This window comes from Lathamus discolor, chromosome 4, assembly GCF_037157495.1.
Source record: "Lathamus discolor isolate bLatDis1 chromosome 4, bLatDis1.hap1, whole genome shotgun sequence".
Taxonomy (NCBI): domain Eukaryota; kingdom Metazoa; phylum Chordata; class Aves; order Psittaciformes; family Psittacidae; genus Lathamus; species Lathamus discolor.
Genome location: NC_088887.1, coordinates 106714234 through 106727945, shown reverse-complemented (window position 1 = coordinate 106727945; position 13712 = coordinate 106714234). Strand labels below are relative to the sequence as shown.

At 52.1% G+C, this 13712-nt stretch overlaps 1 protein-coding gene across 1 annotated transcript; it reads right to left on the bottom strand.

The window, feature by feature from the left end:
• Nucleotides 1-10531: 10531 nt before the first annotated feature.
• On the bottom strand, nucleotides 10532-13712 carry CDX2 (caudal type homeobox 2). Its single transcript, XM_065675853.1, has 3 exons — nucleotides 13214-13712; nucleotides 10874-11019; nucleotides 10532-10699 (listed from the first exon to the last, which is right to left on the bottom strand). The coding sequence occupies exons 1-3, from the start codon at nucleotides 13710-13712 to the stop codon at nucleotides 10532-10534; spliced, it is 813 nt and encodes a 270-aa protein (XP_065531925.1).

The following is a 13712-nucleotide window of genomic DNA, read 5'->3' as shown; positions in this document are numbered from 1 at the left end:
GCTCCAGCAAAGTCCCATTTACTCCTCTGCCTGCTTTTATCCCAACCTCTCAACGTGGCCCTGAGGAGTGAGGTAAGCCACACACCAGTGCTGCTCATGGAAGATGTGAAAAATCCTGCCCTTCCAGTGGAGTCTTGGCAACTAGATGATAGAGGACTGGGAGCAGGGATAGCTTGTTGGAAAATCTTAGTGTCCATGCTTCTTCTCCAGACGTGGTCAGGGCTTTGCTCTTCACTGGTTGTAAAACTACAAACACAGGGTAAAAGGGGGAACAGGAGGCTCAGGACAGGGAGAGTTTTTACAGGTTAAGGTCAGGACCAAGGAAAAGATAAAGACCTGCAGGCCATGCCAGCATCAATTTGGTGAAGTCAGTCCAAGGGAGACGTGGTTTTTTTTCTGCAAGTTTGTGTGAAGCATGCTTGCACACCTGGCTCTGTGCCTAGTTATGGGAGAGAGAGGACAATACAGCAAGAGCAAAAAACCTGCCAGGGAGAGAGCAACACTTTCTTCCATGGCATAGGGAAGGAACTGGGGCTGGAGCCAGGAAAGTGGCAAAGAAGAGACACAATTTGCTTTCAAGTCCCCTCTCTCCTTCAAGGCTACACGGAATGAAGCAAGGAGCAGAAAATGATGATGCAGATGGAGTAAGTGTCAAGGAAGGGTAGAGCTGGGGAAAACCAAAGGATGGGAAGGAGCCAGAAAGTTGTCACATCCCAGTCTGAAGGTGCATTGGCATGTCATGCTCATCCGAAGTGCTAGTGCTCCCACTCTGCCTGCTGTTTCTGTAGGAAACAGAAAGAGCTGGATGAGACAGCTCAGCTCACCAATCCAACAAAACAGCATCCTGCAGAAAGTGCCATCTCTTTTGTGTTCAGAAACAGCTCATACTGCACTTGTATCTACAGTAGCAGGAGCTGGGTGCTCCTGCAGGATCTGGGGGCCAGGAAGATGCAGAAAGAGAGGCAGAGGAGAGTGACTGGTGGAACCAAGAGAGGAGAGGGGGAGTAAAAGCTGTGGGAGGTGATTTTACCCAACAGCTTATACAGTGCTTAGAGAGCACTTCTCATCCTCTAACACCACCTCTGTGGGACTATGCTTCTAGCCCAGACTTCTGCTTAGGAATGAAACCCATGAGAGGGAGTAAGAGGTGGGTGGAAACCTCAGGTACCTTTAGAGCTCCTTGCGGAAAGTGAGACTGGGAAAAGGGAGTGTTCACTGTGCAGCCTTGAGTTTCCTCCACTGGTGGAGTATCTTCTTGGGCATCCTTGGGGAGGGAAAAGCTGGAACCCCAGCACTCAGTGGTGGGTCTCAAGCCCATATGTATGAGAAGACCCTGAAGGTTGCTCAGACAAGCCCAATCCTTTGCAAGTCCTGTTTCCAAACATTTTTTTTACATAACCATGATGCTGCACGTCTGACATTGCTTTTTATACTCAGCTTTAAAAAGAATCATAAGGCTTACCATGTATTGCAGACTGCTGTGAAAAAAAGACACCACAACAGAGTACTGTCTTGTCTGAAACTGGGGTAATACATTCATTTACTTAGGGCATGTACCAGTTCAATGTTCTCCCCACTGTCAGTCTCCTGCCTTGTCCTGCTAAAGAACTTCGTAGAATCATAGGCTGGTTTGTGTTGGAAGGTACCTTAAAGCTCATCCAGCTCCAACCCCCTGCCATGGGCAGGGACACCTTCCACTAGACCAGGTTGCTCCAAGCCTCGTCCAGGGATGGAGCATCCACAGCTTCTCTGGGCAACTTCCTTGCCTTGCTGAAGTTTCCCTCCGAGGCCCAACATGTCTTGGCTGTTGGTCACCTTTATTTCCTTGCCGACACTCCAGGAGACATACACACACACACACCGCTTTGCTAGTAATCTCCCCATCTTCTGGCATCTTTTAGACTGTCTCTGCTGCATTCCAATACACTCTCTGAAGGCATCGTTTATCCACTGTAGAGAGGTGTCCTGAACAACAGAATTTAATGAAAGAGAGCCTTCAAGCAGGCAGAGACTGTTCCAAGTGAGGGCATGGAAGAGGCGTAAAGCCAAGAGCCAGCAAAGGAGATCAAGGCCATAGTCCAAAGCTGACTGCAGCCAGTGAGGCTGATTTGAATGGGCTTTGGACCAGACTCTTGGCAAGCAGCTGTGAAGGAGGATACCAGGGTGTAACATGTGTGGAGATCTGAGGACAGAAAAGTGAGGAGGAGAAGGAGGGATTTGTTCAGCCATTCAAGCATGTTTATGTAGGACATACAGTGGCTTTCCTTAGTGCCACCAGGGCTCTCCAGATGGTGCCATAGACTTTTGCAGGTTCTGCTCATTAGGGTTGTGTTTTACATGACGGTAGTGGCTGCTGTCTTGTATTGCAGCAGCAACAAGTATGAGAAGAAAGCAAAAAACCCCAAAACCCTGCAAAGGGAGGAGGACAAGCGGAATTGTACCCGGTGGGAAACGGATACGGGGCGGTTTCAGGGCTCCTGGCGTTGATCCCTGGTAGCACAAGCCGAGGGGAGGGAGGAGGCTGTGCTCGCCGAGGCAGCCCCGCCCGGGAGGTCACGCCGAGGCAATAAGGCAGTCCCGAGGAGATGACACGTTCCTTACTGCCAGCTCTAACTCCTCCTGGTGACCGCGGCAGCAGGACGCCGGTGGCAGTAACTCAGTGGAGCAGGCTGGGCAAGGGGAGCCGCGCAGCGGGAGGGAGCTGCCGGCACCTCCGCGCAGCGCCTACGCGGCGACACTGCCACCTGCCGGCAGCGCTGAGGCACTGCGGGACCGAGCGGGGCGAGCTGGGGGAGGCACAGCACCGCCCGCTGCTGCCGAGCGCGCCCGGGCGGCCTGCTCTGTATTCGTTTTTCTTTTTTCTTTCTATTTGTCTTCTTTTTCTTTCCCTTTTTTTCTGTTCCTCTCCTCTCCTTTCCTCTCCTCCCCTCTCCCCTTCCCTTCCCTTCCCGGGCACATTTGAATTTATAGGACAGATGAAAGAAAGCTGGTTTCTTGGCCATCTTGGCAGGGGCAAGGGAGATTTCTGTCATCTAAGCAGGTTCTGGATGACTCTAGAAAATTTATGTAAATGAAAAGATGCCACTACATTGAGCTTGACTTTATAAGACACTGTACGCTTGGGTTTTGATGCTGCAGTGCCAGAGCAGTAAGCACCTGGGAGCCCTTCTGAGTGCCCATAAACCAGGATGGACTTGAATTTGAAGAGCACTGCTGTAGGAGTGTGAGCATGTGCTGATTTTGGAGAAGCAGAGTCTCCGGTCTCTCGTATAACAACGAGCATAGAGCATGATGTTTGCAAAGGAAAAGTACTGAGTGAGATTAAACGTCAGAACTGTTTCTTGAAACATTCAAAGTCAGATAAAACCACATTGCTGATTCCTCCAGCATGAATCATTGGCTTGTGCTGACGTGCTCCTAACAGTTTATGGCAGCTCTTGCTTTTCCCTGGGCTATCAGGAAGGGACCTGTGGGCTGGATGGCCAGAGAAAGGAGTGGCATGGTGGCACACAGTGGCTGGAAAGGATCGATGCCTAGTGGGCTGTCACACCCTCCTGTCTTTGTTTCTGTGGGCTTTGCAAGCTGCCGGGGTGCACTTACTTGTACCCCACTCAGAAGGGTCTCCCTTCGCTCTGGACCTTGCAGCAGATCACACACGGGTCTGGACTTCCCACCAACCACAGGAACCTCATGGAGCACAGGTAGCTGCCAGATCAGTGTAAGTGGCACTGCTGCCTGGGCTCCATCTTGGCAGAGAGGCAGCAGATACTACTTGAGAAAGAGAAGGAGGCATCCTCCCGCCCCCAGGGGCATCTGACACTGCAAACCCAGCCCTTTCTCTTCCTGTAGTGGAAGCGGCCTCGCTCCTTGTCTCTGACACAGGAAAATTCCTTCTTGCCTTTCCTTTCTCATTCTGCACTTGAATTTTGCATAAGGGACCAGTACCAGGATACCTCCATGATGGCAACTCCCAGCCCATGAGTGATACAGGATCACTTTCCCAGGCCAAAAGGAGAAGGAGGTGGGATTTCAGGTGCCCACAGTAGGATGCCTGGGGAGGAATGTGCATGGGAGTTGTCTGATTACCACCAGTCCCTGGACCAACATGGACTTTGCTGAGGCAGGTGAGCCGTTGCTGTGACAGCCCTGGCTACTCCCGCTTGGGCAGCTGCTTTCACTGGACCAGTGTCTAGGCTTGGCTTTCCTGCCCCAGTTTAGGAGCATGTGCCCACAGGCAAAGAGATAATGCAGGACATGTTTTACAGGCAGGAGCTGACGGCAAAGGCCAAGCCTCTGAGAATGGAAAACACCTTTAGAGCCACAATGAGAGCTTGGCAAGGGAGTGACTGAGAACGAAAGGAGGCCCAAAGCATTGTTCTAGCTTTGGAAGAGCAGGGTGTTGTTATTGGGAACAGAAAAAGGATCATGTTTCTGGACTGAAGTCCTGGAGGAAGAAATATGCTCCTGATAAGAGAAAGTCACTTTTTCTTCTGAGTCACTGCATTCCTGGGAGTAGTTGCACAAGATGCTTTTGGAGACCCCCTTTTCAGCTCACCAGGTTTACCTTTACATCTATAGATGCATATAAGCATCTTGATGAGGATCAAACATCTAAAAAATGAACATTATTGAGAGATAAATAATATACTGCACTTATTATTTATGAACAATTAGTGGGTTTAGTATTTCTTTTATTGCAATTTTTGATTCCTAAAGCAGCATGTTTTTATTTTAAACTAGAATAAAAATTGTTTGGTATTGATGACTGGAGGTGATTCTCAGTGACCATCACTGAGAGCTGAGGTAAGCTCCCTCTCATGTTCTTAAATCTTACAAGTGAAAAAAAAATAATCCCTAGATTAGGTAAGGACTGGAATTTCCCCAAAATGTAGTTGAAAGCTTGAGTTATCTTTAAAAAGACCTCAGCAATTAAGTGTTACTCAGCTCTTTATATCACTTCTGACAATCTCTGTGAAAAAGATTGGCTCATTTTCATATTGTGGGAAAAGGAAGAAAAATCTTGGATACCTCTTGGCTCCTGCTTGATTTAGGAGCTTTAATGCCTTTAGAAGCTTGGAAGGCCTCTGTTGTCCACGTCTTTCACTTGTCCATCTTCCACTTGAGATGTTAAAATGCAGAATTGTAATCTTAATTCTGAGAGCCACGTGATCATGAAGGCCCCTGGATCATGCCCTTGGTTTCTAATGTTTGAGTTTTGTGGCAGGACATTTTCCAAGGCCTTACTTACAAGCAAGCCCTTACTGGAAGCCCTCACTGTCCTTTTGCTGTCACTCAGAGAGGCAAGGGACCAAACAAGTCTCATAGCCCTGACAAATGTCTCTGTGGCATGGAAAAACTAGATCACAGGCAATTTCGGTTTCCAGGGCTGAAAGCTTGTCTTGTTTGCCTGCAGAGGAAGGGATGTTCTGCAGCTAGCAGCATCCCTTTCCAAAGAATGCTGAAGATAAGGCAGCTTTTCTCTCACAAAGGTCTTTTGGTCTATGCAAGTTATCTAAAGGATGGGCTATGACTCTGTGGAAGGCACCAAGGCATGTCAGGGGAACAGGATCTGACTCAAAAGCAAAACTACATGAGCTTGCGACAGCTGCCAAAAAATACCTGGCTGACTAAGGGAAAAAGAATGCTGAGAGAGGGAAAAGTCCATGTGCTTTGTTTGGCTTGTTCTCTTCCTTTGCAAGAGCACCATAAGAAATGCTTTCTTTCCAGCCCTGCTTGTTACAGCTGGGTGCCAGAGTGCCAGGAGGCAGGTGATGAGTCCAGATGTTTTATTTGGCATCTCTCTAGTTGTCTTCAGTCCAGCTCAAGTACTAGGGATCCACAGATTGGAAGTGAGCAGTTAGAAGTTTAAATTAAAAGAGAGTAGATTTAGACTAGATAGACAGAAGAAAATTTTTACAATGAGGGTATCTTCCAGAATAGATAATGCTTCAATTTAGAAACACAGAGCTAGAAAGGGACTCCTGGGTCTCTGACTCCAGTATCCTGGCAACAAACTGTTTGTTTCAGTAAATAGCTCGAATTTTTCCCGTCCCTTTGAAAACGAGTGTCTATCCCCCTCTTTCAAGAAAGGTAGGTTTGACTACTGACAGTGCCGAAGCCTGAGAATGGAACTGGAAGCATTGCAGAAGCTGAGACATTGATTAGAAGAAACTGCCTATGTCCACCTGAGTCACAGCACAGGTGAGAAGGAAGGAGCCCTCCTCGTCAGTGAGGAGAGGAGGAATGGTCTGCTCCACTGAGGCGCTCTGCTGGAGCAAAACCCATAGGGCTGCTAAGGCTGCCAGGAGGGTTTGTCCTCATCTGTCCCCAGGGGTTCCTGACACTTCTCTGCCGTAGCTCTACCCCCGTAACCAGAGCTGCTTTGCTAGGGAGCATATTGGGACCTCTTCTGCACCAGGTCACCCACCCCATGACCTCCCATGCCAAGGTGTCCTTGCTTTCTTGCCAAGCTACCTGTGCAGCTAGTTGTGCCCTTGGTAAACTTGTGTTCTGCTGACTTTCCTTACCATTTATGAGCTGTTTCATCCTGGAAGGCCTCCAGTGCTGCTTCTCTGGCAGCAATTCAACTTTTGTAACTGCTTTAAACTTCAGCACATAGCTCCATTACCTGGGTGGGACCCAGAGAAAGTATTTAGTCATGAATTTTGGCTATGAAGCATTGCAACCAGCAGAACTATGTCCACAAAATTGTAGATTCCATGATTTCCTCTTCCACTCCAGCTACTGATGGAGAGGCAAAGAGAAACCAATAACCTCGCACAGCCCTCTGGAGTCAGGATTAAATTCATGCACAGCAACCCCTGCCCTCGGTTTCAGAAGGATGGGCTCTGCCCTCTGTTTCATGTCTGGGATGCGTGCTTCCAGCCACTGATTCATCCACTGATGAAAAAGCCTGTTTCCACTGAAGGCACTCATGTTGGCGTTTGAAGTTCTTGATTACTGATCATGCAAGTTTTGGGTTTTTCTTTACATGTTTTCATACTGCACATCCAGAGTGCGCAGCTATCAGGCTGAGGACACATGACGCCCCTAGAAGATACTCAAGCTCAGTGAAAGCAGACATTTGCTTTAGATGCCATCCAAGTCTGCCATCTAAGGAGCTTCTTGTTCTCTCTATGGTGGGCTATGAGATATTGTAATTTCTTGCCCCAAACTCAAAGAGCTCTCCTGATAAACTCTTATATTTGGCTAAAAGCTAAGCCAAGAGAAGGGATCCTAAGTCCTTTGTTATTGTACAGTGATAGAAGTAGGAAAATCTGTCAAAAGAAAGAGAAGCAAGGGGCTGCCACCCTGCAATTTTTGGGCCAAACCGTTTGATTTCCTGGATTTTACCCAGCCTGGTCAGAGGATCTCCATGAACACCCACTCCAGCCCCTGCCAGGCAGGCATGGTGCAGTAGCTCTGACCCATCATGCCCCACTGGTCTGGTTTGGCTGCTGCAGGACAGTTGTGAAGGGTGGGCAGGGGGTCACCACAACAAGTTCAGCCCTCCCACATGAGAGAGGTGAGGTTCAGTGTCATGGTCCAGCCACTGGACTGATCCATATGCCTGTAAATATCCCCCCCAAAAAACCCCAGAGTATCCAGTTTATGCCCTTTTATACTCCTTTATGGTGCATGGGGAATATAAAGGAAGCAGGAAGGCTGGTGGTTTATTTGGGAATGGGAGGGAGAAATGTTTGAAATTGGGTGTGGATATAATTTACTTGGTTGGTTCCTTCTTTCACTAAGAAATTTGAGTTCTGTATTGCCTTCATCAAGAATTTGAGGAGAGATCAGAAAACGAATATTTGCTGGCAAGGAGTGGAAGAGATCCAGAATGGGGATGTTTAAAACCTGTTGGGCTTGTTTATATGTGTCTGATGAACTTTTTAGAGACAGGAAACTTTCATTGACATCAAGCATTTCACCACAACCGGAGCATCTCTCTTTCTCAAAAGTCCTACAGGCAAGAAAGAAATGTTGATACTTTCAGCATTAAAACCAAGCAGGAGCACACTATTGAAGGGTTATAGGAGCTATCACAAATGTTGCCATGCCCAGGCTGGTGCTAGGGGTGGTTGGGTGCCACCACTGCTGTGAGGAGCTGTGGACTCTACCAGTCCTGTGCCACTCTGGGCCCATGGACATGGAGAAATGCCAGCAAAACCACACCAAAGCACCAGCTCTTACACCCCCAGATCTTTAGTGATTAATTTACTTATTGATGGCCTTTCATAACTCCTTGGTCATCTTTTTAAGCACTGCCATTAATTATTCCTGGAAGCAAATAAAAGGGCCCACTGATATCTCTCCCTGCCTCTTGCTGCAGCCAGCTTTTCCTTAGGGAGAAAAAACTTGTGCTCGCTTGCAGTGGGACAATGCCGACTTTTGAACCTCTAACCACTAAACAAACAAACCTTGCGCTCTGCTCCACAATCCAAACAGGGTTTATTGACAGGCGTTTCGCAGCAACGCGTAGCAGCTCTGGCTGCAGCCGGGCTCGGGATCAATGCAGCGCGGATGGACCTGAGTGCCACAGGGCATCCTCGAAGGGACGGCACCACCTGGGGCTGCTGGCATGGTCACTGCTCCCAAGAGCGCTCGTGCCCTCCTGGGAAGAGCACAAAGGGAGGAGTGGTCATGGTGCCTGCAAAATCCTGTTAAGCAATGGTTATCCTCTGGTTTAAGGTTGGTGCTGCAAAGCCAGGGTCCTCAGTTTGGGTGATACTGAACTTTAAGTGTCCCCAGGAAAACAGCTCCTCCAGGAAGATCCAAGGACTCTTCAGAGGTAAAGAGGGATGGATCTGGCTACTGCCTCCTTCTGGTCCAAAGTGAACCATGGACATTGGACCCAGCAAGTCGTGATATGTGTCAAGCCCACGCCAATGTGCATAACTGCCTGGGTGCTGCACCCATGTCTCCTGGACAGATCTGTTTCAGAGACTATGCATGAAGCAGAAAAGCAAGCAGGTTGCCTGCAGTGAAGGTTCTGCCTCCCACCATGGTCTACCCCTAGGCACAGGAGCCCTGGATCAGGTTTGCATGGCCACGTGTCTGCAGTGAGCCTACTAGCCAGCCCTCAGCTCAGCATGCCATGCTGAGCTACGTGTAGCCAAAACACAGTATGGAGGCTCTGGGGCTGACGCTCACCATTTCCCCAAACTCTCCCAGGCAAAGAGAGCTACCTTGTCCATCAGCCCAGTCCCTAGCAAACCAATTGTCTCCATCCAGTTCTGCCGATCCTGCTGGCATTTGGCCATAGCTTTCAGCAAAAAGATGAGAAAATTGTTATCAAGGAAACAAAGTGTCCCAAAGAAGTAAAATGGAATATCTTAAATAAATTTGGTGAGAAAAACAGAATAATGTCGGGCTAAACTCTGGGGAAGGCAGAAACTTACATGATGTGTTTGGGCTGGACAGTGCTCCCACTGCTGCTGGGACCCAGGCCCACACGACCTGGTCCTACTCCCAGCCACAGATGCAGTGCGGCCACCCCAGCCTGGCTGCGTGGCCTCACTTCTTGGTGGGGTTTCTCCCAGACCTAAGCACTACACAGAGCAAACATTCAGGGTGATTTGGCCAGATCAGCTGGACTTTTCTGGTTTTCGTCTCTTGCTAGGTGAATCGTTCGGCAGCTCTATCCTGGTCCCCACCATCTAGCCAGCATTTGGAAATAGGCCACAGCCTGTGCAAGGTGGGTTGTGGTACGGCACATGGCTCTTTCTGAGGATCTCTGCGCCTGGTGGGGCTGTGATGAGGCCTACATAAAGCTGATTAAACCAAGGAGATTTTGGAAAACTAACCGGAAAAAAACTCCAAACAAGCAGGAAAGTGTAAGGAGGTGAGGAACAGCACATAATTCAACTGACAGACATGACACACACATGAGCAAAACTGCTCACTGCAGCATGACAGGACACCTTTTTCAGAAGAGGCTTCATTCCTCCAGTTTCTCTGCACTAGGGCTAATAAATCTGGCTGGCTGACTATCAGCACCAGATTTATGGGCTCTTTTACAAGTGTCTAACATTAACCAATTCACTTCTGAACGTTTAAACAGTGCCTTATCTTGTCTGTTCTGGCCTTAGGGCAAGATGAACATTTTGTACATTCCTGACACTTGGTTGCAAGAAGAAAATAAAATATTAAGTTAAAAAAATGTGTTTTAATTTTGTTTTCTGTTAAAATTCATCGCTAGCCCAACAACATTTCTAAGGTCTTTTGGACCGATCCCTGAGATTCACCGGGGGTTGACTGTCAGGCAGTGCACCCCCTTTTTATCTAACAAACTCCAGGGTAAAAAACCCCACCCAAACATAATAATAATAATATTAATAGAGAGATGGCCACGCTTCCCCCGGAGGACGAGACACATACACTGTACATCTGTACACACGGCCGGCCCCGCGGGGCGCTGTAGTGCATGAGGAGGGCGGAGGGGGCTCCCACCGTGCCCCCCGGCCCGGCCCGGCCCCGGCGCTGCCGTGCCCTCCAGCAGCAGTCCCTGCGCCGCGGTCACCGGCCGCTGTCACTGCGGGGCGGCGGGGCCCAGACCGGCGGCGGCCGCTCCCGCTGAGGGACCCTGCAGAGGGGCGCCGGGGCTGAGGGGCTCTACTCCTCCGGGCTGCGCCTGCTGCAGCTTCTTCTTGTTGATCTTCCTCTCCTTCGCCCGCCTGTTCTGGAACCAGATTTTCACCTGCCGGGGGTAGAACAGGAGAATGAGGGGGGTGTTTCCCCGGGGGCATCCCACATCCAGGGGGACCCGCACCGAGAGAGCATGCCTGTTCCGTGCATCCCGACCCCGCACATCCCGATCCCAGAGCATCCCGGCCCCCGTGGCGGCGTGGGGAGAGGCACTCGTGGGACAGACCTGCCTCTCGGACAGCCCCAGGTTGGAGGCCAGCTCTGCTTTCCTCCTGATGGTGATGTAGCGGCTGTAGTGAAACTCCTTCTCCAGCTCCAGCCGCTGGTGGTCGGTGTACACGACGCGGTACTTGTCTTTCGTCCTGGTTTTAACTGCGGAGGACAAAGCCGGCGTTGGGAAAGCCCAAACCAAAGGGCCGGTGTGGAGCGCCGCAATCCCCTCTGCGGTTGCGGGGCTAGCAGGACACGGCCTTCCGGCTCCCTGCTCGCCTCTCCCTTTCCGGGGCTCTGCTGAGCGCAGCGGTCAAGGGGGACAAGAGCAGTTCCACAGCTCCCTGGGGACACAGGACAGAAATCCCCGGCGTGCCTGCTGTTAAGGACAAGCCAGGCGTGGACCTCGGCCCTGCCGCCGGCCCGTGCCCCACCGCAAGCCCTTGCGTTGCGCTTGGGACACCGTTGTTGCGCCCTTGTTGCTGGCTTTCGTTTTTGTTTTGCCTTTCCTAATGAGAACCGACTTTTTGCAAAGAGAAGGGAAAAAGGAAAAGAAATAAAAGCCCTGTTCAGGGCGCGGCGGCTTCTGTTCTAAACGAGAAACACCGATCTAGGCAGGAGAACAGGGAGCAGCCGTCGGGGGTCCCCAGGGGCCTTCCAAGGCTTCCCCCGTTTCACCCCCGGCCTCCAGGCAGCGAATAAGGAGATTTCTCGGGGACTCTAGAAGTGGAACGTGCAACTTTAGAGCTCAAAAATCCCACTAGAAAACAAAACAAACGAAATCGGAACGAAGGCAATTGTCAGCGAAGGCCGACGAATACGCGTAGCCGCAACAGTGACCTCCCTTCTGCAGAGGGTTTCTTGTCTGACTGGTTGTGTCCCCGGCCCTCTCTTTCCCCAGGGAGCCGAAGCCGGGAGTCTCTGCCCCCAAGGTGCTTAATGGCTGGCAGGCTGACTTTGTTCAGGTAAACTCTCTGCAAACCACAACAAAAGCACCCTGTAAAGATACAAGCCTGATCAGAGAAAACTCCCCAGAGCCAGTGAATAGGGAACACAATCCCAAACAATGCAGGACAAGGAGATTTTATCAAAGAAAAACCCTTCTCAAAGCCTTAATGACAGCCACATTCTGTTTAAATTACCACTACTGAACAAATGGCGGCAAGCGCTTTCATCCCCCCAGCCCTGCACATTAACATAAACACTGTCTCCAAAGGCAGAATTTGAATGGAGACAAGGGACCGGCCACCATCGCACAAGCCCGAACTGTGGGAACTCCACGGGCTGCTGTGGGGAGCGCGGCGGGCCTGGGAGAGCTCCGCCGTCACCGCCACCCGGGGCGTAGCTGGTGCTAGCGGCTGCCCCCGGGGCACCGGGGCTTCCCCGCGGCAGGCGGGTGTGCCCGGGACCTGCACCCCACGGCGCCCGGGGAGCCCCGCGGCCGGAGTACAAGGAAGGGGATGAGGGAGGAATGGCAGAACTCGTTATTTACAGCGACAGTCGCCACCCTTTCTTTCTTTCGGCCACTATATATAAATATATATATATATAAAAACAAGTAAAAGGAAAGAAAAAAGAAAAAGAGGATACAACAGTCCTGGAGGCCGTATATCAAAGCGGGGGGACACGCATGTCTCCGGGCGGATGCAGGGGGGGAAATAAAAGCTGGGGTCTGCGAGGATATTAACATCACAAGGGAGCACGGCGCCGGCCACGGCCTGCCCCGTCCTGCCCACGGCCTCCCTCCCGCCACCCGCGACTAGGGCTGGGGGGGTTGTCACGCCCTCGCACCTCCGGGGCCCACCGGCCACAGCCCGCAGGGTCGGGGGGCAGCGCAGTCGCCTCTCGGGAGGCCTGGCTACACGGGGACCTTAATGAAGAGTAGGTGCCCAGTGACTCAGAAACAAATGCGGAGCGACACCGGCCGATGATTTATATGACTATAATTGGTTATAAAAATCTTCTAAGTGGCTATAACCGGAGGAGCAGAGCAGGGGGAGGAAGAGTGAGTGTTTCCCCGCGATCCCGAGCCGTTCCGCTCTGCTCTGAAGAAGAGCCGCTCCGGGCAGCAGCGCTCCGAGGCCGGCGGTCGCTGTTGCCCGGCGCAGAACCGCTCCTGCCGCTGCCCGCCCGGCTTCGCGGCGGGGCCGTACGCGGCAGCGCGGACAGGCTGTCGGCTGAGCCCAGCCACCCCGTTCTTCCGAGGACCGGCCCTCGACAGGGTTTGTTTCGGGGGGCTTTCCCCCTCGCCGCCGCTTTGCCCTGCACACGGTAACCCGGGGAGCCGTCGGCGCCCCTCGGAAGCCGTCGGCGGGGCTGCACCTACCCCGCCCGCCTCCCCCTGGCCCAGGCTTACCCTGGCTGCTGAGCGGGGGCTGTGCCGGCTTCCTCATCCACTCGCAGAGGCCGCGGCGCTGCCCGCCGGGTGACAGAGGCTCGGGAGCGGCGGCTGCGGCAGCATTGTTGGCGGCGTTGAGGGGCTGCATGACCCCGGCAGAGCAGTGGGGTGCGGGGCCGGCGTGGTGGTGGGCGTGCGGGTGGTGGTGGTGGTAGTCGGCGGGGTTGTAGGCCATGGCGGCAGCGGGGGAGCCGCCGTTGAGGCCATGGACGGCGGCGGCGGCCGGAGGAGCCCCTTGGCCGTAGGCGCCCCAGTCGTCGCGGAGCGGGGCGGCATAGGGTGCGGGCCAGGCCGGGCCGGGGGACTGGGCGCTGTCGAGGTTCACATGGTAGCCGCCGTAGTCCGCGTACTGTGGGGCTCCCACGAAGTTCTGCGCCGCCAGGTTGAGCCCCCCCGAGTGTCGCACCGGGCCGGGGTACATGGGCCCGTCCTTCTCCAGGAGGTAGCTCACGTACAT